At 40.9% G+C, this 27,006-nt stretch overlaps 1 protein-coding gene and 2 non-coding genes across 3 annotated transcripts in view; 1 reads left to right on the top strand and 2 right to left on the bottom strand.

Annotated features, from left to right (window-relative positions):
* LOC105703511 (nucleoredoxin) overlaps positions 1-10,306 on the bottom strand; it is a 42,510-nt gene extending 32,204 nt beyond the window's left edge. The window contains exon 1 of the mRNA XM_012431963.1: positions 9,829-10,306. Within this exon, the coding sequence (XP_012287386.1) occupies positions 9,829-10,290 (462 nt within the window). The 5' untranslated portion in view covers positions 10,291-10,306. The remainder of the gene's footprint in view (positions 1-9,828) is intronic.
* A 6,383-nt stretch (positions 10,307-16,689) lies between these two features.
* Positions 16,690-16,762, top strand: Trnar-ucg. The gene has a single exon. It is a non-coding gene; the product is annotated as a tRNA-Arg (tRNA).
* Positions 16,763-18,689: 1,927 nt separating this feature from the next.
* Positions 18,690-18,776, bottom strand: Trnay-gua. Its single transcript is given in 2 exon segments — positions 18,690-18,725; positions 18,740-18,776. It is a non-coding gene; the product is annotated as a tRNA-Tyr (tRNA).
* Between the last annotated feature and the right edge of the window lie 8,230 nt (positions 18,777-27,006).

Below are 27,006 nucleotides of genomic sequence, written 5' to 3'. Positions count from 1 at the left end.
ATACGAATTTTTTCAATACAAAACAATGCAACAAAATAAGTTTTTATTTCACTAGTAATTCACAAACAAATCAATACAAAGAAATTCATAAAAACGGAAACGCTAACCATAACTTATCTAATCTGAATCTTCCCAGTTTATGCAGTAAAAATATAAATTCCCTAATTTAAGGGTAGAAAAACTTTTCATGAATCCACCGTTTGCAGTATTCCTGTAGACATGCACACGTGTGAACAGAGTTTTTCATAAATATTTTATTTGTTTATAAACAATGTTACAACTATACTGCGTTACAATTGTACCCGATTGTCCATACCGTAAACGTTTGTGTCTGATGTGCCTATATCCCACCTGGTGGAAATTCAATTTGTCGGGCTCGCGTGAAAGATCTTCCACTTTTTTTCAAAACATCCCCGATATTTGCATCGAGTGGCCATCCTCTATGTACGCCAAGTTAGGTCGGCAGGAATCGAAGCCAACCCTCGGCGAATCCTTCCGGAGGATTCCCGAGGGATTTCCACGGGAATTTCAGCCGGGTTGAGTTTCTAGATTACGAGTTCGCGTTATCCCGGCGGAGGAAAGAAATGAATAGCCAACCCGCGGAGATAGAATCGTTGGATTGAAGTTTCCAGGGTGCACCCGTTTCGTCTTACAGGATTCACGTGCAGAGGGTAACTCGCACGTCCAGCCTCTGCAAATTAATCGACTTTATCAAGCGTTGGGATCTCCCAATGCTGCGTTCTAACGAACTGCGACCACTACCGGCGTAAAAGGGACTGGATAATTAAACGAGTAAAAAGCGTCCGATCGACGGTGGCTCGGGGAAAATCGCGCGATGCCGACATTATGCTAAACAAAGAGTCCTCGAGGGAATCCAAAACCGCTTCGATCGTACGTATTAAAGTACTTGACGAGCGCGTTGGTCCATCGAAAATCCGCAAAGATGTTCCATACGTTAAGTGAAATGGTTTCGTTCAGGCTTCCCTCCACCGATTGACACAAACCGGCTGAAATGTTTCCGAGGTTCGTCATTGCGAAACAGGTTTGGTAAAATCAATCTCAGGTTTCAGCGCTTAAGGGGACTCGATCAAGATTTTATTCCTCGATCGTTCCAGCCTCGTTACATGCTCGATATAGAATCGATAGGTATAGATTACCCGCCGTTACTTGGATTTCCTGCACCTCGAGTTGAGTTTCAATATTTCGAACGCAACTTCGTGTAGGGTAACCGAATCCGAACCTTCCTCTCCGCCCTGCCGGTGCACCCAAGGGCTGACGAAAGGGTGTCTGCACCCTGGGGAGGACGAAAGGCTCGATGTCTGCAACGAACATGCAAAATGCAATTCAACGGTATGCACCCTGCGCAGGCTCACGTGTGGCTGTACAGGTTGTAGTAAAACTGTCGTCTGGATCAAAATGACGAAGTATACGTAGAATATACCGATCAGAAAAGTAGCAACTCATCAATTATGGCTTCGCGACGACGATATAATTTTTATAAATTATTTTTTTAACATTTAATGTAACATACATTTTACTTGATGTAAAATTTATGCTACTATTTCTTACCCGGTTACGTAACACTGTTATAAAACGAATAATATAATCTAGACTTAACATAACGGTACTGTAATCTGTATTGTATTAATAATATAATAACTGCCATGACGACAGATATGTGATAATATTACCGAATGGTAATAATTCGATATTATACAACATCAATATATTTTTGGAATAACTTTCGTTATATATCATGTTATTTCAGCGCTATGTAACCATGGCATAGGGTGTTCGATCTCGCAAATAGGTCCAGGCAAATTGGATTACTTTGGAGGAAAAAAAGTACCGTGAGCCCGTAACTGACGATATAGTTGCGGGCGTTTTCCATTTTCCGCTTTGCACCCGAGCTTGCGGTTGGATTCATCGAATTATTGCCGTCGATGTTCGATCATTTCGTAATTGCCGTTTTTGTCATATCACGTAGCAAGTTCTGCACGAAGAATTCACCTTCGAGCTCTTCGACTAATGTCGTCTCCTATGCTGTATAGGTATATGTTCAAATATCATTTTTATATATCGGTATCCATTAATATGCGCCGCCACGCGTTCGTGCACAAGTGCTTGCACGCATTTGCACCTGCGCACCCGCGTACCCGCCGCAGAAGCTGGATGGCGGTGTACCTAAGTACGTATGCACGGTACCGCTGTTTCTCTCCCGACCTCGCTACATCCCCGCCGATTTTCCGTCCTCTCCATCTCTCTCGCTTCCTCTCCCCTTCGCCCTGCGTCCGATCGATACCAACCACGTCCTTCCACTTTCTATTGGTGCTATTTCCATTTCCCCGGTGTTCTTTCCTGCTTGAGCCTTCGATGCGATCCCTTCCTATCTCAAGACGGTAATGCGGACATCTTCGTGCCCCCCTTGATTTACCCCGGAAGTTTGCGCCCCGGGAGGGAGTCAGGATCAAGGAAACCTTCGGACGACTTCCGCGACTCGAGGGAACACGTGAGAGCGCATTCAACTCTCCTATGTTAACTCTCCGTTCCCAAACGCTACCGGATAGTATATATGTAATGTAAGTAGAACAATGTCACGCACCATGTTATCCCATCTCACGTGTGCTACTACAAGTATCCCTTTCTAATTTCGCTTCGTGTACCGCATCAGACCGGTACGTAATGACAAATGATATGCTTGTACCCACTTTCATGATATACAATTAGCGTCACCACACCGTTCCTCGGAAGTTGTTGCAATACGAACCTCCTGGATTACAATGCGTGCACACTTTCGATTAGTTCCTTCTCGGGTTCTTATGGGTGATGTTCCACTTGTCTGTTACACGTACATAAATGCTTGGCAAAGTAGTCACGTTTGCGATGTTTGACGGAAAAAATGAGAGCGGGAGTCCATCTAGAGGACATTCGTCTCGTGGGAGAGGACATACGGAATTGCAAGAGTTCCGAGTTAAACGGCCCTCGTCTTTCATCCTTTGCCTCGGGAGTCCCTCTTCGAGCATGCAGATTACACGACGTCCGGCGATATCGTCGGGGAACTTTGAAAGCAACGAATCGTCGGCGATGCTCCTTTTTGCCGAACGAGTGGGCTGAATCAAAGTCACTCGCGGGAATGTGGGTCGTCTCATTCAGGGAAAATGAAGATGCCTTTCGCACAGCCTGTGGCGGTAAGCTGAACATTCGGCCGGGACCAGCCGGCACTTCCTCGCATGTTTTACTTCTGGTCTGGCGCTTCGGTATCGGCCTCCGTTTTGCCCCTGGATGCGGCAGTTCATCACTCGGAACGTGAATTCCGATATGCAAGGCACGCCAGCGGTTTTCAACTTTGAATCTTCCCGCCCGAATGTTCTCGACCAATGAGAATTCCGGGGTTCTTGATTTACTCCACGGAACGTATATATATATAAATATATATTTTTTTTTCAAGAAAAGGTGTGCCTTTGAGACATTCCGTTTGACGATGCTCGAACTCGCGGATCATTATATGTATATGTCGTAGCTATATTGGTAAAATCCGGTGTTTGGATGATATAAAACGGATAGCTGTTTTTCAAAACGACGTATTTTACATTGTGGCTACGACATATATAAACCACATGTTTAGACACGTTTAACTAAAATAATCGCTTAAGGCGGGTAATTAGAGATGTTTACGTTCAGAGAAGTTCTTTCGATTAGATGATTCTAAAGATAAATAATTTTTTCCTTTTCCGAGAAAAAAAAACATATCATCGCAAGGATTGAATCCCAACAATAGGTAGAAAACTCTATTCTTCGTCCGTCGCTGAGCACTTGCAGATGCAGCATTCTTTGCATAAGGCGCGCTCCTTTCTCGAACTCGATCTTTTGTCACGTGTCAAAGAGGATTCCGATGGGCTTGTTGCCCGCGATGACGAGTCAAACATTCAGATCCTCTTGTAAAGAGTCGACGGCGAAGTTCTTGAGTATTTGCCCTCGAAGGACGACCACGAAGGAAACAACTCCTAAAGGAGCTCGTTTAACGAAGTTCCCGATAAAGCTATTTCGCTTTTCTTTTTGAGAACGCTTTTTCCTTCGTGAGCGCTCAAGTTCTTTCGAACTCGGCGCGACGCGCTGCAACTCAATTGGACCTTTTAGAAGTTCTTGCATCCTAGGAATGCAATTCGAATTGCGGCGGTATTCTCGTAGCAACGATCTAAGAAATTGGCAAATCCGGCAAAGACGCGGCGGAGTGTCGCGCGGAGTGCGTGTTGGGAATGTCGTAAAAGCGGTGTTCCCTTATTCAGAGATGAAGGAACGAGACGGAACGCGAGGAGCGTTCCCTTCTCCCTTCCCCTCTAGGAAAACGCATTAAAAGTGAGCCCCCGGGAAAATTAGATCCCTCGAGCTCGTGGATAGGTATCCCACGATGCTTCGAGTCGCGCGAGTCGTTCCGCGTCTTCGGTAGCATGGAAAGATCTCGAGGCAGCTGGTACTTTCACGAGCGAATTCTAATTTGGCGCCACATTTTTTATTTAACCATTTGGTAAAGTATTTCATTAGGGAGATCGAATTGCCCTCTTCCCAGTTTTCCAAATAAATTGCGTCATACATTGATAACCCTTCGTGGCTTCACTTTAATTAAAATGCTACGCGTTTTGCACATTGAGAAAGAATTTTTTTCTTTTTTCTTCCAAAGAAATTATTTCTTTTAGTAGATATAATAAATATTCTACCGTCATTAGTTGCAATTAAACACGTTACAGCGTTTAAAGAAATTCGTAGAATATTATCGTTTCTTTGAATTAAAAATAAATATTTCTTTGGAGTAATTACACATTCTTTCTTCCAAAACGCTGTTATTTGATCCGAATGAGCATTATTCAAAGAAATCATTTTCTTTGGATTAATACTTTTTTGTCTCAGTGTACGATTCAACGAGAATATTAATTTCAATTTCTTTAGTGAAATGTTATTATGAGATCGTTTGCTTCCTTTCGTATTGTTTTCTTTTTTTCAGCAAAAATTGAAAATATTATTGGATATTTTAAAAGTTTTCACATTCGGTGCAACGCTCAGAAATGTCTTTTCAAGCCTAAGGGATTACGCGAGGGATCATCAATTACTCTCAAGCATTTTTAATAAAGTCGAGGAAGGACTCGTCTCAGATTTTAACGGCATTCGTGGACATTGCTGGGAGAAAGGGTGCTTCAAGTGGTCAACCGTTAGCGACGTGTTTGCGTTAAGGTTGTGCAGAGGTTCTTCCTTGAAGAAGAAGCAGGAATGGGTTTCTAGGCAGAAGGGAGCGCGCGAGCTTGCTTCACTTTGATGTGCAATGACAATGGTTCATTTCCGACGAGTGCTGTGCTTACCCCTGACGAACAACCCTTACTCTTTCTACCTAGCACCTTTCTTCTCGCATCTTACACTTATCCTTCTCTTTGATTCTCTTCGTGGACGGTGCCGGTGGCGACCCCGAAGAAGCACGACTCGAAAGTTTTTACTAGAAGCATACATGATGATTTTCATGTCTGTTTCGACATTTTCATATCCGACATGCGATCCCGAGACCTTTTGTTACCGTTGTTTCGAAATGACATGCCCATACACGTTGCAGCCCGTAAGTTGCAAAAAGTAAGGACAACGAAGTTTCCGACTGTATTAAAAAATTAAATATAACGAGATATATTACATGGCCATTCGATTTATGGACTTGATAGAATTTGCAAAGATTTTACGGCGACATCGGATAGTTATAACACCTAATTCGTTATTGATTATTAATTAGTTACGCTGCGGGGGTGACAAGCTTACTGACCAATAAGATAAATGCTTGCCAGACTGTGAAATCGATTGCAAACTCAACGGAACAACAGATTGTTGAGTCCTCGATTATTTACTCATTGAGAATTTCTTCACCGTGACCTAGTAGCCCTGTGTCAACTCATAAGATTTGTTGACAGAAATAAAGGGTGGTACCATGATGTCATATCTAACAATAAAACGATATACCTAAGCAACGTTGACTTCTTAACTTTTTCCTTGCAAGCATTATTTTTGACAAAACGTCTACTCAACAATATACCATCTTCAACCACGCTACCTGAAATTATAACTCTTGCTACAGTTTCATGTCATGCTATCATTTGAGGGATTTATATTTACTTAATAATCTACTAAAATCACAATATCTCACAAATAGAACTGCATTTTGTAAATTCTGTTCGTAATACTTTCCGTTCTGCGTGGAATTACTGTAACTGATCAACGGATGAGCGTTCTGCATTTAATCGAGAATTTTCGAGAACGGTTAAACAACTTCGATACTTATGCAGTAATTCAACATTCTGGTAAGAGCACCGAGGGATCAACTTTTGAATCAGCTGACGTAACTTTGTCAGTGTCAAGTTCCAGGAAAGGGTGTCTGCGTAACGTCGAAGTTAAGGCTGGACCACGTCTGCACCCATTGTCGTGCATTTCGTGGACTTAATGACGGGAGAATCTACTTAACGTTAATTACGCCCTCGCTATCGCCACGATTGCAAGAACCCAGAACATTGCAAGAACCTTTAAGATACTCGGCTCGTCCATCCGTCGCAATTACCGTCGACCAGGATCGACGAGAATGGAGAGCCTGCTTCTCGAATCAGAGATACGCCCCTGGAATCGAAAGGCTCATTTTCCCTCGAGGACCGATAACGCTTTCAAACCGCAAACGTGTCATAATTATGCACCGATAAATCGCGATAATATCATTACTTATGTCTTATGCGTCGTCAGAAAAATTGATCGCGTGTGCCGTAATTACAGATTCCGCTCATGAGTCCAACGATCTCCGTACAATCTCTTGTAACGAACAAAAAAGTACAAGTAACCGTTACAATGCAGTCTCGACTAAGTAGAGAGTACGCCTGACAAGGGGCACAGTATACACCGGCAACTTGATGTTCAACGTTCTACATGTAAATTCGGTTTTTTACAAAGTGTTACATACGGGTAAATTGGATCGGTTGCTACGTTAGCGAGTAATTCAATCCAATTAATGGGTTGGAAGAGGGATACGAGTCATCCATAAATAATTGACAGGCAATGGCTTCGACGGAGAGTCGGTAAATTTAGGTTTACCTTTTTTTTTTCTTTCGGAATAACATTCTACAAATTAAATTATTTTCTACTTTTCAATATTTGGATTTATACAAAGTCTCATTGAACAACGGGCACGCGATCCAAAGAGCCATTGTCCACTGGCGAGGATTTCGAAAAGTCACGACTACGGCGTAGCATTGGATTTTTCTGAATGCCTTCAACATACGGAGCACCGATTCAATGGGGCCCTGCTCCGGCACGTGTCTGAAATAACCCGCGCCGTCTGTATCACCGTTGCAAATAGCGGCCTCCCATTATACGGGGAAACATCCGCGTATCCCGCGTCCGCGGAGGACTTGCTGTGAAATAATTTAATCGAGTCCTCTTTACCAACCTGGTCATCAATTACGGGAAACTGGATTTCGTGTTTGCGGAACGTGCGTAAAGCCCAACATGCGCGGTGGATGTACACAGCGCCGGTAACGCGACTCAGGGTTGGCCGAGGAGGGCGAGGGGCTCGGAATCGCCGTCGCTATGGATTATAATTTCCACGGAGTCCCGCGTTGCACAGCTGCCCGCGCCAAACCATTTTGTGCCCTTCCGGACTTGCGCGGATTCGCTCCGCGAGGGTTACCATGCGGCGAGATGCAAAGTCGTTGCTCGCGATCCCGGGTTTCAAAGGTACCGGTGGGATCCGCTTAATTAACCCATTTGCAATCAATGACGGACGGGGTGGAAGTCGTGCCGACAATCGGAGCACCCGACCGAGCGCTTTTCCAATTTGCAAGCTCGCTCGACGCGAGTCGGTGGCTGATTTCCATCGGCGAGCCTATCGGGACTTAAGATTGCACCGATTTCCCCAATTACGGCGGCTCGGCAAGACGCCCTGGGTGATTGGTCCTTTCGCCAGAGGAGAGGAGTTCTGGCTCGCCGTCTCTTAATTGCGTGACTCCGTTCTTAAGCGGCTCTCAGTGCCCTCGTCGACCTCTCGGAGATCTCCGTTCTGCATTTCTGAGAGACTCCGTTGACTAGTGATCGTAAGGCGTGGTTAGTTTTATTCGATCTTCCTTCGGGCATGACATTCCGTTCCGAGGAATTAACCCTTTCGCGACCGCGGAACTAGCCATCAGGGTATACCGTGCACATTAAGAGGGTCTTGCGCAAAATTGCTAGATATAATTTAGTACTGTTTGCGTATGATAAATTTGAAAAATAACGCGTTTTGTAGATGTCGGATATATCTGGCGCTGGCCAGGGTGAAGCATATAGTGGATGCCGGATATAACCGGCGATGGGCGCAAAAGGGTTAACAAAGCGTTTTATCCGCATGCACCCGGCGATGGCAAAATGTCTGGTTTTCCATTTATCTCGTCATGGATGAATCTCCAGCTCGAGGAATACCATGAGCCAACTGTCAATTTTGACAAACGTGATAAATGTTGCTGGAAAAATGTGGTCCTTTTTTCGGAAGTTTGAAACGTTCAGAGGAGTTATTTTTATTACCCGTTAGAAGATTTCACGATGCTAAGACTTGCATATGTGCCAGGTTAGTCTGTACATTTGTCATCCGTCCTCTTTGAATGAGGATCTCTTCATTTTCTGAACATCTGGTTGGTTAGAGGAGCTGGCAAAAATTTTAGCGGTTACGATGCAAATGGTTTTATTAAAGAAATGAATGGTGATCGAAATCCTGGAATGTTGTGTGGTCTCGCGGTTATCCTCGCGGAATAAGTGTCGATATAAGCCGATGAAGTAGGAAGTTATAAAAATCTGGAGACGGTTTATTTCGTCGTTAGATATTAAATCCTTTCGACGTTTTCAATGTCGGAGCTCCGAAAAAGGCGCGTTTAATTTGTTTGTACTTGTTTAAGAAATTTTCCTTGTTTTTCCTTTAATAGTAGTACTTTCAGAAGGTTTACGAAATCCAGGACGATCGGTTTTAACAAACGAGCTACATTACGTCCCAGGGGATGTAATATAACGGCCGATAATTATTCACACCCTCCGGAGAATTCAATGATGTATCGCGTCCGTACGAATTACGCCGAGCTAACCGTAACTAACCAATTTGTCGTAAAACTGATAAATAATTTATGTCCTTGTTAGGCCGGTTTCTCGGCAGCGCGTAATGATGGCAACGAGAGGTTATCGATCGCTTTAATCGATTACCACCGATAAATCGAACACACCTCCAACGATTCTTGAACGACAGTCCTGACTTTCCGAATAAAACGGAAAGGCATATAGCGTATTCTCAATGTTTTTCCTCAACCCGTCCATAATTAATGCCTTCCTTTCGTTATCTTTATCAGTCATAAATAGCAGTTTCCTGTAGGCGATTACAGAAACGAAAATGTCAAAGATTTCTAGATACATCTACTTTTAATAACTACTTTCGAAAACTAGCGTCCGTAATTAATAAAATCGTCCGATCTCTGCCGATTTTTCGTCAATCCATGCGTGCAACTTATATGAAATCCGAACGTGCAATGAAGAACGCAATTGCCCAGATGTATACAACAATTTTAAGAGCTCTCCACCGCGTCTGACTAAAAATCGCTTTGAAATTATACTGACCAAGGCAACGTCCTACCAACATGCCTCATTCCTTTTCTCGAACAGGGATGCTTTTCCCCAAGACTGAAAAAAAGCTTATTACTTTGTCTCTCTACTCGCAGTACGGACATTCTCCGGAACAAAAGCTAAAAAGCAGGGAGAGAAATATGAGAAGCAACGAGAACGTGAAAGTCCTCGGCGACGGACCTTTCTGTCGTAGTCGTGGTTTGGCACTGCGAACCACGGCAAATCGGCCACGTGGTTCTTGAAGCTTTCCTCGAAGTCGAGGACATCGGCCACGTTGCTCCACAGGACCACGTGAACGACCTCGAGCCTCCTGCTCCTGGGCTTGTTGTTGCCCTCGCCCTCTTCCTGTTTCCTCTCGAGGGTGCCGTTTACGTTTTCGTAGAGCTCCGTGAGTTGGCGCGTGAAGTCGTCGCACGAAGCGCCGGGGTTGACGAAGCTGAAGTAAACACCGATCACCTCGCACGCGGACTTGCCGTCCTCGGTCCTCAGGACCTCGTTGATGTCCTTGGTCTTGGAGTCCTGGTTGACGCGATTGCACTGGAGGAGCTGCTTGCCGAAGACCCGCTGTTGCCAGGAGGCCCTTGGGCCGCTAGCCTCCTTAGCAGGGGCTGTCGACGGAGACGTCTCGGCGCAGGACGCCATTGCACGGTTCTTGCCGTCGACACGGTCTGCGCTCGACTGAAGCCGAGCGAGGCGTCGCGAGGCGTCGCGACGCGGGGCGCCGCGCCATCGCGCCGAAGAGACGCCGCGAACTCCGGGACCCCTTCGGTATTCTACCGAAGACGTATTACGAGGAATTTCGTTTTGTTCTTTCGAGCGAAACTTGTCATTTCGATGATACGGTGTTTCGGGCGGGAATGGATTTTTTGGACGAGAGGGTGTTCCCCCGAAAAGGTGGCGAATACAGAGATTAAACGCTGTGCGGGGAGGGGAAGTGGCATTTTTCAATCTGCTTTTAGGAATTGGAGTATTGCACTGATAGGAAGTAGCGGAAAATCACTTTCTAGGGAAAAAGAAATTCTTTTGTCGAAGAGATCTTTACCGGCTGCTGTCAACAAAGTAACATCAAATGAAATTCAGGTTAATTACAAACGGTAATCAAATTTCTTAAAGTCAGGTTCACTAATTCCGTTTGACTCGTTATCGTAATATTTTCTGGGCGTAAACATGTTAGAAAGGAAACTAGATTTACTTCGGAAAGTGAATGACTTCGACGGAATTAGTAATATTCTTGTTACTACTAGAATTTAAGAGATTGCTAATCGTTGATTTATATCATTAGATGCTTACTTAAATGATGAAATAAAATAGACTTCTTATTCTTTAACGGACTTAAATAACGATATAGTTTACTATTTCTCCAAACGTCCGACGATATTTCTCGTGCTTAGGCATCGTTAAGCAATTATTCCATTATGCGTTGCTCGTGAGAATTCTGGTGCGTTTTTAAGATTCTCAGAAGTACAAGTTTTTCTCACAAAACATTTTTTTTTACCTGCTTGCATGCGTACAATAATTGCGCGATAAAGATGAAGGTATAAAAATGAAATTGGAAATACTCGCACAACTTTTCTTTATTTAAATGATGAAGTCGACGAACGCTTATTTCTTTATATTGGAGATTTTCGAAGCATTTGTCTCGATAACGTTCAAACGGTAATAAACAATCTACTCGGAAAAAGCTACCATGCGTCGTTCAGAGTTGACTTTTTTTTTAACAGAGAACAGACATTGAACACATCTTTGAGAGACTGTGACACGTGTAAACGGATAGATGTGCATTGCGTTCCGTTTGCTTACTTTACCATGCTGCCGAGAATACGCACGTGCGTGCTATAATGGACTCAAGACGAGCTGAACGTGCTCCTGAAATTGACTAGGTTACCTCTAGAATTAGAAATGAAACATGTAAATGTTGAGATCGTAATGATCTACTTACATACACTCGTCAGTTCGGTGGCTACTCACCGTAACGTTACATGGGTTAAGGTAAACATTGGGTTCCTGTTCCCACGTGACTCCATTCCAACGGTTGAATAATTACGAGAATCTACCCTCGGTGCTTCCAATCGACCTGCGTTATAATTGACTATCCAGTACATACAAAAAGAGAGATCTCGTGAAATGCATTTTGTCCCTAATTATAGGAAATAATTAAATAATCACCAATTTTGCCTTAATCTTTTTGGGTGACTTAAACGGATGCGTTATACCTAATAACTCACAGCAACCAGCATTAACTAAAGTTGCTGGATATAGAATTTCTTAAAAATTCCTGCTAGGACAAATATGACAATTCCCCAGAGAAACAAAAGACCACAATTGTCGAAACATTCTCCCTCGCGCATCGAACAATGATTAAGGGAAGTTGTTCCACATTTCAATCAAATACTCTGTCACAAGGAATGTCCAATTCGATAATCGATTCTCTTGTCTCCGGAGCCGGGGTTCGGAAGCTGATTTCGGATGCGAGGGAGCGGTTCACCTTGAGTTCGATCGCAACCTACGGAATTCGAAATACTTATTACGCGCGGTTGTGTCCTACCCGAGGTCCACGTAACGGGTGTCTGTTTGGGAATCGTTTTTCAATAATACCAGTGCAGTTACTCTCATACATCGCGGATTTTAACGAAGATTCTCGGGGTATCGAGCGCGAGGGTTGACTTCGAGCTGAGATCGATTCGTTTACTCGGCGGCGAGCAGTCGCGGAAACCGAGTTACGGTTCCGCGGCGGTAAACGGTTTTTGCCTCGTTTTCGTGTAAATATATCCATATGACTCACGGAGCGTGTCGCTCGCATTCACGGAAGAGCGCGTGTATTCACGGGACGAACGCGTGTATGCAAGTCTCGCGCCGCGTGTACACTTCTTCGCGATAAACGTACGCGATCCCGCGAGGAGTCGCGATACGTGCGCTGGGGCATGTATTAAAGGGACTACGTTCTCTTCGTGTAAATTGCAAAAAGGAAAAATGTTTACCGCTCTCAAACCACCTACCGGGGACCCGGGACCTTTTTATATGTCTGCCCTTGCCTCTCGACCCCTCGACTGGGTTACAGGGTGCTGCAGACCTCCATACGACGCTGTACCTTGCGGATGCAACCTCTATTCTCGGGCACCCTCTTCGAGCTCGAAAATATTCGCCCGCGTTTCATTTTCCAAACGCAAGCCGGCTTTCTACTTGCCTTCCGACACGTGTACGTTGCTATTCCTGAAAATGTCGGGGGTTTATGGAACGGCACATTAACGTGGCCGCTTGGAGCTCATTAATTGTAATTAATCGTTTGAGTGCCACGGGCTATTGGAGAAATCTTATCGAAATGTGCCGAGAGGCGCAATCGAGCTTTTCTAATTTCGCGGCGGAAAATATAGTTTAGTACAATTTCGATAAATGGTAACGGTGAGAACACGTTGACAAAATCTGAGATTGCAGTCAGGTCGGCTTTACCGACCGATGAGGTGGCATGTTTAGACCCTGAAGAGGAGAAGCGCGATCGCACCGTCTGGCATTCGAACGATTAGAATTGACAAAATGATGTGTGAAGTCGATGCCTTTGGTGCAATTGCCGCAGTGCTGAGATCGAAAAGTGTTCAAGATTGAGATTTGAATTCATGTGTTATGAATTCAGAGCTTGGAATAAGGATCAACGACATAGTCTATACAATTAAATATTCATCGATTAAATATACTCAAATGTCATAAATTACACTCTGCAGCTGCACGAAGAACAGACATATTGAACGAAGAATTATAAGCTGCGAGCTGCTAATCGAACCAGAGAAAAATAATTTATAAACGCATGAAACTCCAAACGCTATCGGTTTATCTTTTATGATTACAGCATACAATGGAAATATCTATATTATTCCCCAACCACCTATCAGAGACTCGAGACCTTTTTATCTGTTTAGTTCAGCCCTCTGGTCCCCTCGACGGTTGCATCGCTTTGCTTCTCCCTTGCAACAACCACCTTCCCTTCCGCCTTCTGGTAAACCCTCTGAAAGCTTGCGAATACTCACTCTCGCCTGATTTAATATCCTAATCAGGACTTTATTCTTTCTTTTTTAAATGCATCATGAATGCAGTGCATGCGTGGCCGAGTAATGGATGCATTTACACCGTGAAAAGGAAAAAAAGCAATGCGTTTTACATCTACTGAAGATCTTTGATTCAAAGTTCTACAGTCGCTTCACCCTTGTTTTCCAAGAACCCTGTAAAAGCCTCTCGTGTACGCTACCCGCCGGGCAAGTAATGGATTCATGGAAGTGTCTAGTAGGGCTGGCAGTTTCGTCAGCATCATAAAATATAAGTACTTCATAATAATTCTTTAAAATATATTTTAAGCGACAAATGGAAGAAAATGAATTAACGTTGTAAGCGTAACAAACAAGTATAATTTAACTGAAATAAGATATCGTAATTTTTGGCGCAATGGAACAATGTTCCAGTGAAATTTTGAACTATACTCATAATCAGATATTACATTAATTATTTTTCGTAAAGAAAAGGTAAAAGTTTAATTATAAATAGGATATAAATAGGATAGAATAGCAATGTAATTTAGTGGCCTTACAGCCAATGTTCATAGCAATGCCATATAAATTCATTTAAGCAGCTCTTGAAAAATCATTACTTTTAGGAATAGTTCACTGTACACAACCCTTCCAGGGCATTGCCCCTGTTATCGAACAATGGTGCCACAATTAGAGTTGCCCACTGATTCGATTACTAGTCCGTTCTTTTGGCTTGATTTTCAGCATTTCACTTCCCATCTCTGAACGATTCTTCCAAGCGATTGATTTACGAGCCATCATCACACGCAATTCAGTTAATATACAGGTTCATGTGTATACATATGAATCCACATGTCTATTGATCGAATCGCCAAAGCTGAAAGACCGAGAAACACCTTGCAGGGTAACTCCTAAGCGTCATTCGATTTTTCCACCGCCTATGTGGGGAACGTAATGCAATCGTGGAGGGCACAGCTGGCCAATTTCAACCCCTCCTAAAGTTTCGGGGTCGTTTCCCGTGTTTTATGGCACAAGCTGGGCTTTCGTTTGTTTGCCGGCACTAAATACAAGTTCGTCTACGAATATAACCAACTATAATAATAGTTTGATTCGAGGTGTTCGCCTAGCTTTGCAAAGGTTACAAGCGTTTGAAAAATATTGCTTTAAAATGTTACTTATCATCACAGTTGAATTTAGGACTCGATCAATTATTTATCTATTTTTTTTTCATTATCAAAATTGAATGTCAATACTTTCATAATTGTACGTTTGTATATTCCTATTCTATAAAAAGTGAAATGGACTTGAAATGAGAAAACGGATACCAAATTAACACATCGTAAAGTTAATAGTAGGGTAAAGTTTGTGTTATGGCGTGTATTTAGAATCTATTAGTACTATGTCAAAGGGAACCAAGATTACTTATCGAAATCGAAACATGAGGCTTTTAAGTGAGATTTGCAGTATTCTTCAAAAGTTAATTTTCGTGCCAAAAATGTAGTATTTTGTTCGAAGCATCAAAAGATGTAAAACTGGTCTTTAAATTCATATTATTGAATAATGCAATTTTATTAATTGGGTTTGCATACGTTCCACGAAAGTCAATGAACACAAGATATACCACGCTTAATATTTAAAAATCAACCATATACACCTTCATTCAGCGTTAATTAATTATGCATACAATTATTAATACAATATAATTCAAGAGAAATTATTGACTGATTAGACATGGCTTTCTAGAAGATCGAACATCCATCGGAAACATTACAAGAAATATTATCAGTATTAGATTTCTATAACAATTACTTAACAATAATGCAATTGACGTTATTATTAAAGGAAATTCTTTACCTACATTATATCAATGATATATCCACGACCGCACATTCACTAATCTACTTTATCATGAAATCTATTATCATTTTCAAATGTTTGACCTAGTGCTGCCATCTGACGTAGAGTTGCTGAAGCACCAACTCGAAGATTATATTTTGTATTTCATTCGATAGTTTCAATAAAAGTAAAATAAGCATAGACAAAGTCTTTCACGTATGCTTTAAATTTACAAAAAAAAAAATGCGAAGCGATTTTATTTTTTGAATGAATGATGGCGTACACTTAAAATTAGTATTTTACCTAAATACAAGTTGCCCCACAATAGTGGCTCCATCTTGCCGTCCCATTCTTAACTATTATGTTAGGCATCCTTATTGGCGCTCTAAATTTTTTAAAAACGTCTGTATTTAGTGTCGGACGTCGTTGTTATTGTTTTTCGTGAAATTATTGTATCGTCTTTTACACATTAGTAATTTGTTGAAATTACCTATTGTGAGTATTACATGTCTCGTTATCACCTGCAGATTGGTTAAAAGGTAAGAAATTTACAGTTATTTCATAGTCCACATAGATTGTATGATTAAAAATATTCACTCTGACTGTATTGAATTGAGGTTACCTCTTGACGTTTGCTTCGACATTCGGGAAGGAAATGTAGTTAAATCATAATCATTTTCAAGGATCGATCTCAAAAATTCATTGGTCATATTAATGCTTCCTATAATGATGAAAAAATGACGTCCTTCTATTCCTAAAATGTACAACATTCATATTAATTCGTTAAAATTTTATTGAATGCAATCTAAATATTTATAGTAAATGTAATGATCTATTTTTTATGTTAAGCCGTTATTGATTACCATATTATCGTTTACGAAAAATAAAAAATATTTAATTTGTTATTTTTTACGACATCGGGTTCATTATTTGTACTTCACTTGAGTACCGATATATGATGCGTAGCGCCACTGGTCTGGAGTAGTTTGTTTTACCGACCGAGCGGTCGTTACTTTATCACATGGTGCTTAAAGTATTATGGTGATTATCATGCTTTATATTACCAATCGTAATAATGAGCACTAAAAAGGAGTATTATGACGTATGTCATATATTAATGAAAAAAGATAATAAAGTACTCTTTATTGCGAAACGTAGTTTGAGTACGAAAGTAGGCTAAATCCTTCCAAGAGACCGTGTGGCCTAATGGATAAGGCGTCGGACTTCGGATCCGAAGATTGCAGGTTCGAGTCCTGTCACGGTCGAACTGATTTTTTTTTTAACTTATTTTATGATCTCATTTAACATCTATCTCATCTGATCACTTGGTTACTTATATAAAACGTATTTTAACATTCAAAAATATGTTTTTCCTCTCGACCTTTTCTCAATCTTATGCTCGGTATGTTCTTGTCTCGAGGAGGTCGAAGTAGTTTATCGATGTCAGAGGCTCACTTATCTTCTTGCCTGTCTCATTACGTCTTCTTTCCTCCTACATCGTAAGAAGGCCCATAGAATGCCGAGCTTTATGATTCACGAGGTCACTTTTGAGTTTGCGACTACTCTTAAGTCGTAGGGAGGAAAATGCACGAATATGCGAGTTCAGTATACATATATATCCTGAGTTTTCGGTACACACGATTCACATACGAATGGGGCTATCTACTTGTTAAATGTCTGCAAACCATTCGTGCGCACGTTATCTCACTGGTGTATACGTACGCAAACACACGAACGGCAGGAGTGTGCCGACTTGAATCTAAGTATTGCTTTATTGATTCTTCATCAGACCTCCATGTCGACATTGAAACCGCCTTCTACATAAGTCCATAAAGGGCACCTCAATCGGTGCACATGCATTTCTTACCGGGCGTAATATTTGTTTTCGTAGTTGCATACATATGTTTGCGGTCGAACGACAAAACTGAAAGAATATCACGTATATGGATTTTGCAGTTAACCACGCAATTCTTGGAGAATATCCAACTTCTTCGGATTCGGTACCAGAGGGGCCAGATGGCCGACTAGGGTAGAAGTTCCGACATTATTCGGTTTTATTAGGGTCCATTTGGAAATTAACGTTAGTCATGCTTAAATGTGCACATATAAGTGTATGTTTGTGTCAGTGCACACGATCTGCAGGAACACTTTAAGTTCGTATAGATGCTGGAAAGTAGATCAATCGGAAATCGGTGAAGCCTTTCTGGCTAAGGTGTTCCGACCTCTTATGAGCGTAAAGTGGTAGCGGAACATGATTTGTGTCAAGGATTTGGGCTATCATAGATTTGGATCAACCGTATATCGGTTCTAGATATTGGAACAGGGATATCTCGGTAGTCAGCGTGATTTTAAGAAATTTGTACTCTAACGAAACAAAGATCTCATTTTCGTATTCTGACTAGTAGTTCATTTTCGTGTACTTAATCCTCTGCAGGAGTAACGGTACTCTTAACCGATGTATTGTGTTTCGGACCGGGTATACGAGGTGAAAGCGACAGGCAATTTCTATAATTTGAACTTCTAAGAATGTAAACAAATCGTAAGAGGTCACGCCGTTCCAGTCTACTACCGTTCGTCAAACAAAGGAAATACTTTAGATTATATTAATTGGTTGCAATGATAACGTTTCTACGTATACTTTTTCCGTAAACGTTATACCTGCGCGTTCAAAAATATCGGATTATATTATAATAATCCAAATGACATATCAATATTGCGAGTATTACACGCGAATTTTAATGTTCTGATAATGGCGGCGACGAAGCGTAGACCTCGCCGGTTCCTGCGCTACTTTCAGAAGGGGGTTAATAATGTAGCACGCAACACGCGGGCGAATTCACCCTTCTATTGTACTCACTGACTCATGCAGAGCGGGGGTATAAATGTACCGTTTGAACGAATTATAGAAATATAATGTACCTTTATTTACACCAATAGTGAAAACATGATATACAGGTAGTCTCGGCACGCTTCAGCGTGTCCATTCTCATCTGCCATTTGCAATTATAAAATTCAAATCATTTTAAAACGCAGTTACATCGATATATTCTCGTTTAAAGATACACTTAAAGATGCCCTTTGCCTTCGGCGCCATCCCATCTAGACTTAAAATGTCCCCTTGGAGGGGACAATCGAGTGCTAAGGGTTAAATCTGCTTTTACGAACATGGAGAATAGGAAAAAAAAAAAAGTATCCTTCGAGCCGGATTTGAACCAGCGACCTATGGATATCTTCCCAGTACACTACAGTCCACCGCTCTACCAACTGAGCTATCGAAGGCTTATGTCTAATGTGCAATGAGAGAGCATTTTGAAGGAGCCAGTGGCCTCATAATTTTCTCATTTACTTTTGTTACTATATTCAAGCGGCACGGTCTGTTATTAGATAAATAACTACCTTCGAATGAAAAATATTCAAGTTATGGTCGGTAACAGACAATGAAATAGCGTTGCACAGGTGATTTTTAATATTCAAGGAAAGTTGGAAGAGCAACGGATGAGAATCTCTGATAGGTGCACACCAGGTTGAAGCATTTGCCGGCGGTGTTCGTGATAGTCGTAGCGATCGGCCACCCAGCCGTATCGCGTTGGGAATACATCCCTGCGATAAACCGCACTCGCGGTATATGTACCGGGTGTTCGTAAGAACGAAAAATAAATAAATGGCGAGATGGAGAGGATTGAATGAACGGGAGACACTGGGCCGGTTGAACGATCAATTGGTCGATGCGTGTCGACTTAAACTCATTAGGTGGATCTGGTCGAGTCGAGTTAATTAATTGCGCTGATCAGGCAGAGTAAACACCACGTAAAGTTCGTTACGTTGGTCCACCTGAACTATTCAACTTTTTAAAATGCACCAAAGGGCAGGAGATTTTCCGTTTATTTTTAACTGATTAATTTATGCCGAAAGTTTATACTTGATCTGTGTCTGATAATTAATTACAAGAAATGACATAAAGAAAGTCATTTTGTTATTCCATTTGTACGATACATTTGAAGAAACGTGGTCGTGTATTTTCAGAATGAATATCTGTCGTGTGGCCCGAAAATGATACCCATGTCACAAGAAAAAATAAAGATTCGAAGAGAGACGTACGCTATAAATTGTTGCAAGAAAGACCTTGTCAATGTGCACGTGATGATAGGAAGTGCGTTTAATTCATTTTGCTGTTGCACGTAGCTGCGTTCTTATCGATCTGGTCTTCCTCGCGGAAGTGAGGGTACGCGAAACAAGGTGGACGCAAGGTAGTGCGGAAATTACAAGAATGTAATACAACTGGAGTCATAGGCTTGGCATTTAATAAATCAGGTGACGTCATGCTCTGACATTAACGTGACCCAAAGGTTACGTGATGTCCTTCGGCTTCCGAGCATCGCGACGAGCCCTACAATCGATTTACGCCTTCGAATCTTCGCTCGATCCTATCAATTTTTACCCTTGGTTGAGAGGACCGGAAGATGATGATAACAAGACGATTAGTGTAATAAATTTGAACGGTAGCGCCTTTATGCACCCCCTGTGTGGAAAATGATTAGGAACCCGGTCTCCGAAATTGGATCACTATTTCTTCAAAGAACAATTATTGCAAACGTAGCGTTTAGATTCTTTTACTCATTAATCTGGTAAACAAAGTTTACAAGCTTATGTCTTTTCAAATAGGGAAGTACGTGTCCGACTTTGTAAATATTGACAATTGATCAAAATAATTATGTAGGTATCTGCTTTAGGAGAGGTATGTTCGTAGCTATCGCCAGGAGTTAATGGAGGAATCAGAGAAATGGAAAGTATGATGATTGATCGTTCGGAGAGGATAAATGCAGATTTGATATTCGTCGAATCAATGAATTTTTTTTTCGTCGAGGCTGCGGGAATTCTCCAAAATTAATGTAGACAGTTGGGCAAGGTTGCTAAATACGTTTGATAACTCTTCAATCGGTATTCAATTTACGTCCAATCGGTGGCTAAGAGCCCGCTCAAAAGGGGGAGGTAAAAATTCCCCCGAATTGTTAGTTGCGTGCGATCCGGCATAACTTCCGAACCAATCCATTACCGCTAGACCGAAGAGGGTAGGTAATTATTTCGAGCTGGTAAGCGGCAAGTTTGCCTCCTGGAATAATGAAGCACGCGCGTAACTACGTTCGGTGTGCGTTTTGCTCGACTGAACGGCTTTTCAAACTTTCCAATCAGATCCGCGGCTCGTTCGACCGTACTGTATCGCGAGCTTTGGCAAAGCTCGATGAATGCAATGAAAAATCAGTAAAGTCGAAGTAACTCGAACGAAATCAGAATGTTTTCGGTGCCCGAGTCTGCATTTCTCTCGTTATTTCATCTAAGCTAGTGATATCATCTTTTTGAATCAACTATAACATTGGACGCAAAAGGAAACAGGCTGAATATTTGCATAACAAGAAATGTATTGTGGCGAGTTCAAAAGTATATTTCATTCCTGCAGCATAGATCCTCCTGTTGTATTTGTGTTTTACCAAGAATGGAAGATTTCAAAGGCTGCAAACGCTCGGAGGAGGAGTAACGTAAAAAAAAAATGAATTTTTTTACGAAAATAGAGTTTCCTGTAACTTAATACCATGACTTATGCAATTAGCTTTCGGTCAATTCATAAGCAATATGAGAAATACAACAAATGTAATTCATAATTTCTTACATAAATTATTGAATAATTTATTCAGCGTGTTGTTACAGCACGTTAACGTTGATTTTGTAATCGTATAAAATATTATATTCTTAGAGAATTTAATGTAAACGCACTTATCGTCCATACGTGCGCTGAAAAAGTAAAACTCTCGACAAGGCGGTCGCTCGATAAGCGTCTTGCTTCATTGTCTCCTAACGTTTTGTTTGGCTCACTGTACCGACACTGTGGTTGAAATACGTGGCCACCCTTGCAGGCTGTTTGTAGCCCGTACGTATCCGTGGCTCCATATTTATGAATAATAATCGCAACGGGAACGAGTAAAGAACGGGAGGGAGCCGGCAACGAGACACCCTTTCTTCCACATCCCTCTCTATCAGAAAGAGCCGCGTGAGAACATAACTCGATTTCAACGGGGGATAAATGTCGTCCACGAAGTCGCGTCACTTTTCATTGCATATACACTGGTGCGACTGTAATGTACCTACTCGTTGTCAGGCTCGTAGGGTGTGATATGGAAGGGTTCGGTTAGGGGGAATTTAGTGGTTCGTTGCAAGGGGTGTCATCGAGATTTTGACCCCGGGTATGAAAGAAAAGTTGCGTAGAAACAATTAACAAACGGAGGTTGTACTCCCAGTTGGAAATGAACATATCGTGTAACAAAATGTTTATGTCATAATATATTTATAATTGTGCGGTAGAGTCTTTCCAATACATGAATACTTTGTCTAACTTAGGGGACAGCGGAGTCTAAAGTAACTTCTTTTACATTTGTTATTAGGATTGACTGTGCCAATCCTAATAAATGTTGAGTAATACTTGTTATGCAGACAAGGAACCTATGATATTGTCTATAATTCTAACTATGATATCTCTTTTTATTAACAAGCATTTAGAAGCTATTAAAGATTTTTGGAAACACGTGTAGTGTTATTTTCGATCGATACTAAAAGATTTTGTAAACTGGAACTGCGAATTTAGAATGATTCGTCAGCTATATTTGTTCCGTGAATTATGATTTAGACTCCTTTGGGATGCTCTTGAGATTCTTTAGAAATGTTAGCTATTTATGAGAAATTACCTAAATTGAGATTTTACATATGTAATAATTTGCTTTCGGTCACTTAATTGTTACGGTGTGACATATCGATTTCACTTGTTTCCCTCTTCACATTTTTGCACCTATATTAACAAATTCCTAGAAGTATATATTTCAGTACAGTTTTTCTCCGAGAATGCACAGTGGCGGACATGAATGTCTTCTCTTCTTACACTGGCGGTGCCAAATTTGCCGAGAAGGCATACATGTCCTTCAGTGTACGTTCTTACACCTTCTTCTTCTCCTCAATTCAGTGGAAAAATGTTCCTGATGTGGAAGAATATATGTCCGTTTGACATCCTCCCGTAACGCTTGCAAGGGAAATCCAGTTTCGTCCTTTCAATTGGTTCGATACAAGTCTATTCAACAGAAAAGGGAAGGAACGTGACGCTCGAAGTTTTCCGATTTGAATTGTATCGCTGGAACCTACTGGAGTTTTTGTTCGACGGAGTCGAACTATGGGGCTTGTGAATTCTACGAAGACGTTCAGCAGGACCGTATTTGCGAGGCCGGTGCCCTCATGTAATTCCCGGATGTATCTTTGTCGGTCCAAGTTATTTTCGGCAACTTGCGCATCTATTTCTTGTCGCCTTCAGTTAATCGTCGTACCGCAACCGGTGTAGCTGAATCTATTCGTTAGTCGTTAAAAGAATTTATTACCTTATCAAATTTTGTTAAAGAAAATCTTCAAAGATGCAAAAGTAAATGACAAGAAATTCTTGATTTCATGAGGATGCTCCGAATCGTGAGGTAATTTAATTGTACATTTTTTATTGATATTCATATAAAATCGTTCATATTTTTGATCAGTTGACACAAACTTTTTCCGTTACCACTGCATGTATTGTGTTATCGATACTGGTACCCGTGACTTTTACAATCATGTAAAATCCTTGCAGAAAAAGAAAAGCTTGGCCATGAAAGGGTTTCTTTCAATTGGATTAAGTGTGTTGTGTTAAATTCGAAACCATTCCAATCCGGTGTTCGTACTTTTTGTGGAAATATCTGTGCTTTGATAGAACTGAATTTATTGATTTTCTGCAATTTCGCTTGTACGATAACATTTCATTTATGACATCTTAATATGTTATAAAAACTATTAAATATGTAATGTAAGTGGAGTAATATGTGTTATTTGGATAGCAAAATGTCTCATTCGATTAAATAAGTTCCTTGTTAAGGTCGAATTACCCATATTCCATTCGTATCCGTTCCGTATCCGTACTGTATAGTGGCGAACATGAATGCCTTCTCTGTTTACACTGGCGGTTCCATATCTACAAGGGAGACATTTCTGTCCTTCGGTGTACAATACTGATACGAATCGGATCGGACGTGTGTAAATCAACCTTAATTCATATTTGGTGCAAAAATTCATATTTGGAGCATTTTAATCAATTACTGAAATTTCTCTGTGCCATATCTTTAAGTTACGAAACAAATCTTTATGAAGAAGTGATTTGTCAAGTATATGTACGGTGAAAACATCAAGACTATAAAACAAATATGATGATAAACGGTAACATCTCAATATCATCGGTCTCATATAATTTTATTATTACAACATGTATTTCAATCAATCTGATACGCAGGTAATCAATACTTAGTTTAATCGTCAGTTATATCACCGGCGTTTGGTTACGACATAGAGGTATAGCTCTGTTATTTAAAAGAAAGGCGAATGCATTCCATAATAAGTTGGAGCGTTGCTCTATTTTGCATAATTTCTAAAAAACCAGCGCCTTAATATTTGTGAAACATTTATGGAATTTGTAGAAGATAGTTACGTCAATACATTTAATTAGTTCTCTAGTATTTAAAAAAAAATGATCATCGATAAAATGAAAAATGGAACTCTCTAATGATTAAAAGAAGAAATAGTAAAATTTAGCAGTATAGGGTGAAATTTTTTCATTATAGGTGCGAAAAAAAAGTTTTATTACATTTCATGGTGTAAAGTAATTTCCCCCGTGAATCGTTCACAAGTTCCCGTTTAACCAGAGCTCCTTGGTTTCAGAGAGCATTTCTCTCGAAATACTCAATCTCTGACCGTCGATTGGTAGAATCGTTTTTTCTTATTACCTTCTTCTCATTCTTTTTTACCTTTCTCTAGCGTTTATTACTTTCGTCGATATCGAAGGAGTTCCGACCCTTACCAGGGTGAGAGATATTTTTCGCCAAATGCAGTCTTATTCCAAAAGATCGGTCGAGTGCGTGACTGATTACTGACGTAATTCCGTAACGTTATTTAAGGGAGCATGGTAAAAAATAGATTATAATCATCGTTTTGAGTTTTGCCTATAAAAGTTACCGTATTGTTAATGCATAAAAAGCCATGAATCTGACACAAAGGGTGTGAAACTATTCTCTCGTGAGGTAACAAAGAAAGAATGAGTTATATATGAGTCAAGTAATCGTTCTGACATCGTCGTAGAATACCGTGTATAGGCAACAAACGTGTTTTAACTACGTAATCGGCGTATGTAGATCATTTGAATATTGTTGCGTAATTGACACCTGTCACCGAAGTGCGCATTGGCAAAGCAACATCGCATTTTGGATACGGCAATGCGGGAAATATTGGTAAATTTCTTGAAGCCGTACTAATCTTGAATTGCAAATTTAATTTATCCGTAGTTCAATAAATTCGGAGACAAAATGGATAAATCAAAGCAGGTCTGGCCACGTTGCTCCTCGCAGAGGTTTTCTGGCGTATTAAATTGGAAATCAGATTCCTTATTTATCCAATACTTTACTTCCGCCTCTGCGATGAATCGCGAGTGAAATGATATATAAGCACGTGCACTGGAGCATGAAGCAACTTGATCGAAGTAATTCGGTAATCAAGGATCGTGAGGACAAAATATCTTGTTAAGATTTAGACAAAAGCTGCACGGATCAGTTTTACCACCAAGTGGATTTAAAATTTAACGAAAATTTCTTTCTTTCTGTTCCTGTATCCCGGAACTCTTTTTACGCAGTATCGATGATCTGCGGGGTTCCTTTAATCTGTCACTGTGCTATTGTAGCGACTGCGCACGTCGTGCTAGTGCTTATAATAATTTTCATCACATTCGGCCGATCTGCAGGGCAGGAGCGTTATGCAAATAGGAAAGCAGCGATGCATACGATATCGGTGTTGCGACGACGCGTGAATCTGCAGTCGTCGCGCTGCAGTCCGTCGCGAAGAGGCTTCGGTCAAAGGACTGAATATGGGATTACCACCACAGGAAACTGGATGAAAAGAGTTTTACTCGGCAGCTGAGCCGCTCGTGCCACGCACGCGAGTGCGCGAATGCGTTTGCCAGCATGCGTGTGCATGCCCGTAGGCGCAGATGCACCTACAGCTATCCTCGCGTTAGCCGGCAAATGCGATTTGCATTAGCTTTGCGCCGTGTTACGTGTGGCTTCTATGAATCGTTTTCGGTATAACGAACCCGTGTCAAGCAAGGTCACCTTAAGCTTAAAGCCTGCTTGATACTCTTCATGTTTCACACCATTGTGCGACCAAATAATAAACACATGACCTTATAATTATTGTGAATTTCAATTAGAGTTAGATCATCCCTGGATTCTTTTTAGATTTAATTTATTCTTCACCGTAAAAAGAAGCGCTGGGGCGCACGGAGGGTAAATTAGTTTTTCCTAATGGTATTTCGAATACGTATATGAACTAAGTTATGATAGTACCATAGTAGCTGTTAAAAGTAAAACATGGTCTTATCAGATAGAAGTCCTGGCGTAACTCGGTGCATTTATTTACATAGTAATTTGTTGAATCAAAATTGATGAAGAAATATCTTGCTTCGGATAGATTCATACGATTATGGATATTATTATCTCTTACAGGACCACTTGAAGCAGATTTGATTTTTCTGGCTTGGGAAGAAAACTTCACGGCACGTGCATCTCTTATGGCGAAGGACGGTCTTTCAATCAATTCCCCGTTTTCCTTGAATTATTCTTCCTCGGTCCCACGGGATCGGAAGGAGTGCCGAGCTCTAGAAAAATTCTAAGAAATATCCATTGACTTGCTGTTACATTTGCAATAAGCACACTTCAGGTATGTGGACTTGAGTTATTTGAAGAAAGGTGGTTAGTACGATGCAAACACGTGGACTACAATAGGTACGTAGAAAAAGCTCGGATAAGGTGAGTCGGATAAGATTGCACATTAACAGTCAGATCTTTTTAAACCTTTATCTATCGTTACAATGGTGTATTCATTTATAAATTAATGTTACGCTTATAGAGCTTGCATCTTGCAAATTAAAAAATTAGTGTCGATTGTATATTAAGAGATTAAGTTCTATAGTGTTCCGAGTCTTCTTTTGATTCTTTTTGTAATCACTTGTTTATTTTACATTATTCTTCTGAGTAGATAAATTATCTAAAATGTTATAAAATTCATTGAATTTGTTCCCCATGATTTTATGGATTTTCGAATTCATCTTAAGACTGACTAGAATCTCGTTCTTCATGCACGTGTTCGAGACTTCCCAATTAATCGTTTGCATTGCCAGAGACATTTAATCGATAGATTTAATAATTGCTTTGACGAGCAACGTGAACTTGACTCCTAATGGTGTATTGCAGTGTCGGTTGAACTGCACCCGAAATACTGCTCAAACGGCGTTGTTAATCACAAGCATTCCCGTTACTGATCGGACTTTGTAATTAAATGAGAACGAGGTCAGCGCAGTTAACCGAATGAACTAAACCATAGATTCATTGTTCACCCGAGAAATATAATTTTC

Source organism: Orussus abietinus, unplaced genomic scaffold, assembly GCF_000612105.2.
Source record: "Orussus abietinus isolate OABI.00-Male unplaced genomic scaffold, Oabi_2.0 scaffold38, whole genome shotgun sequence".
Lineage (NCBI taxonomy): Eukaryota > Metazoa > Arthropoda > Insecta > Hymenoptera > Orussidae > Orussus > Orussus abietinus.
The sequence above is the reverse complement of the archived record's forward strand: the minus strand, read 5'-3'. Positions and strand labels throughout refer to the sequence as shown.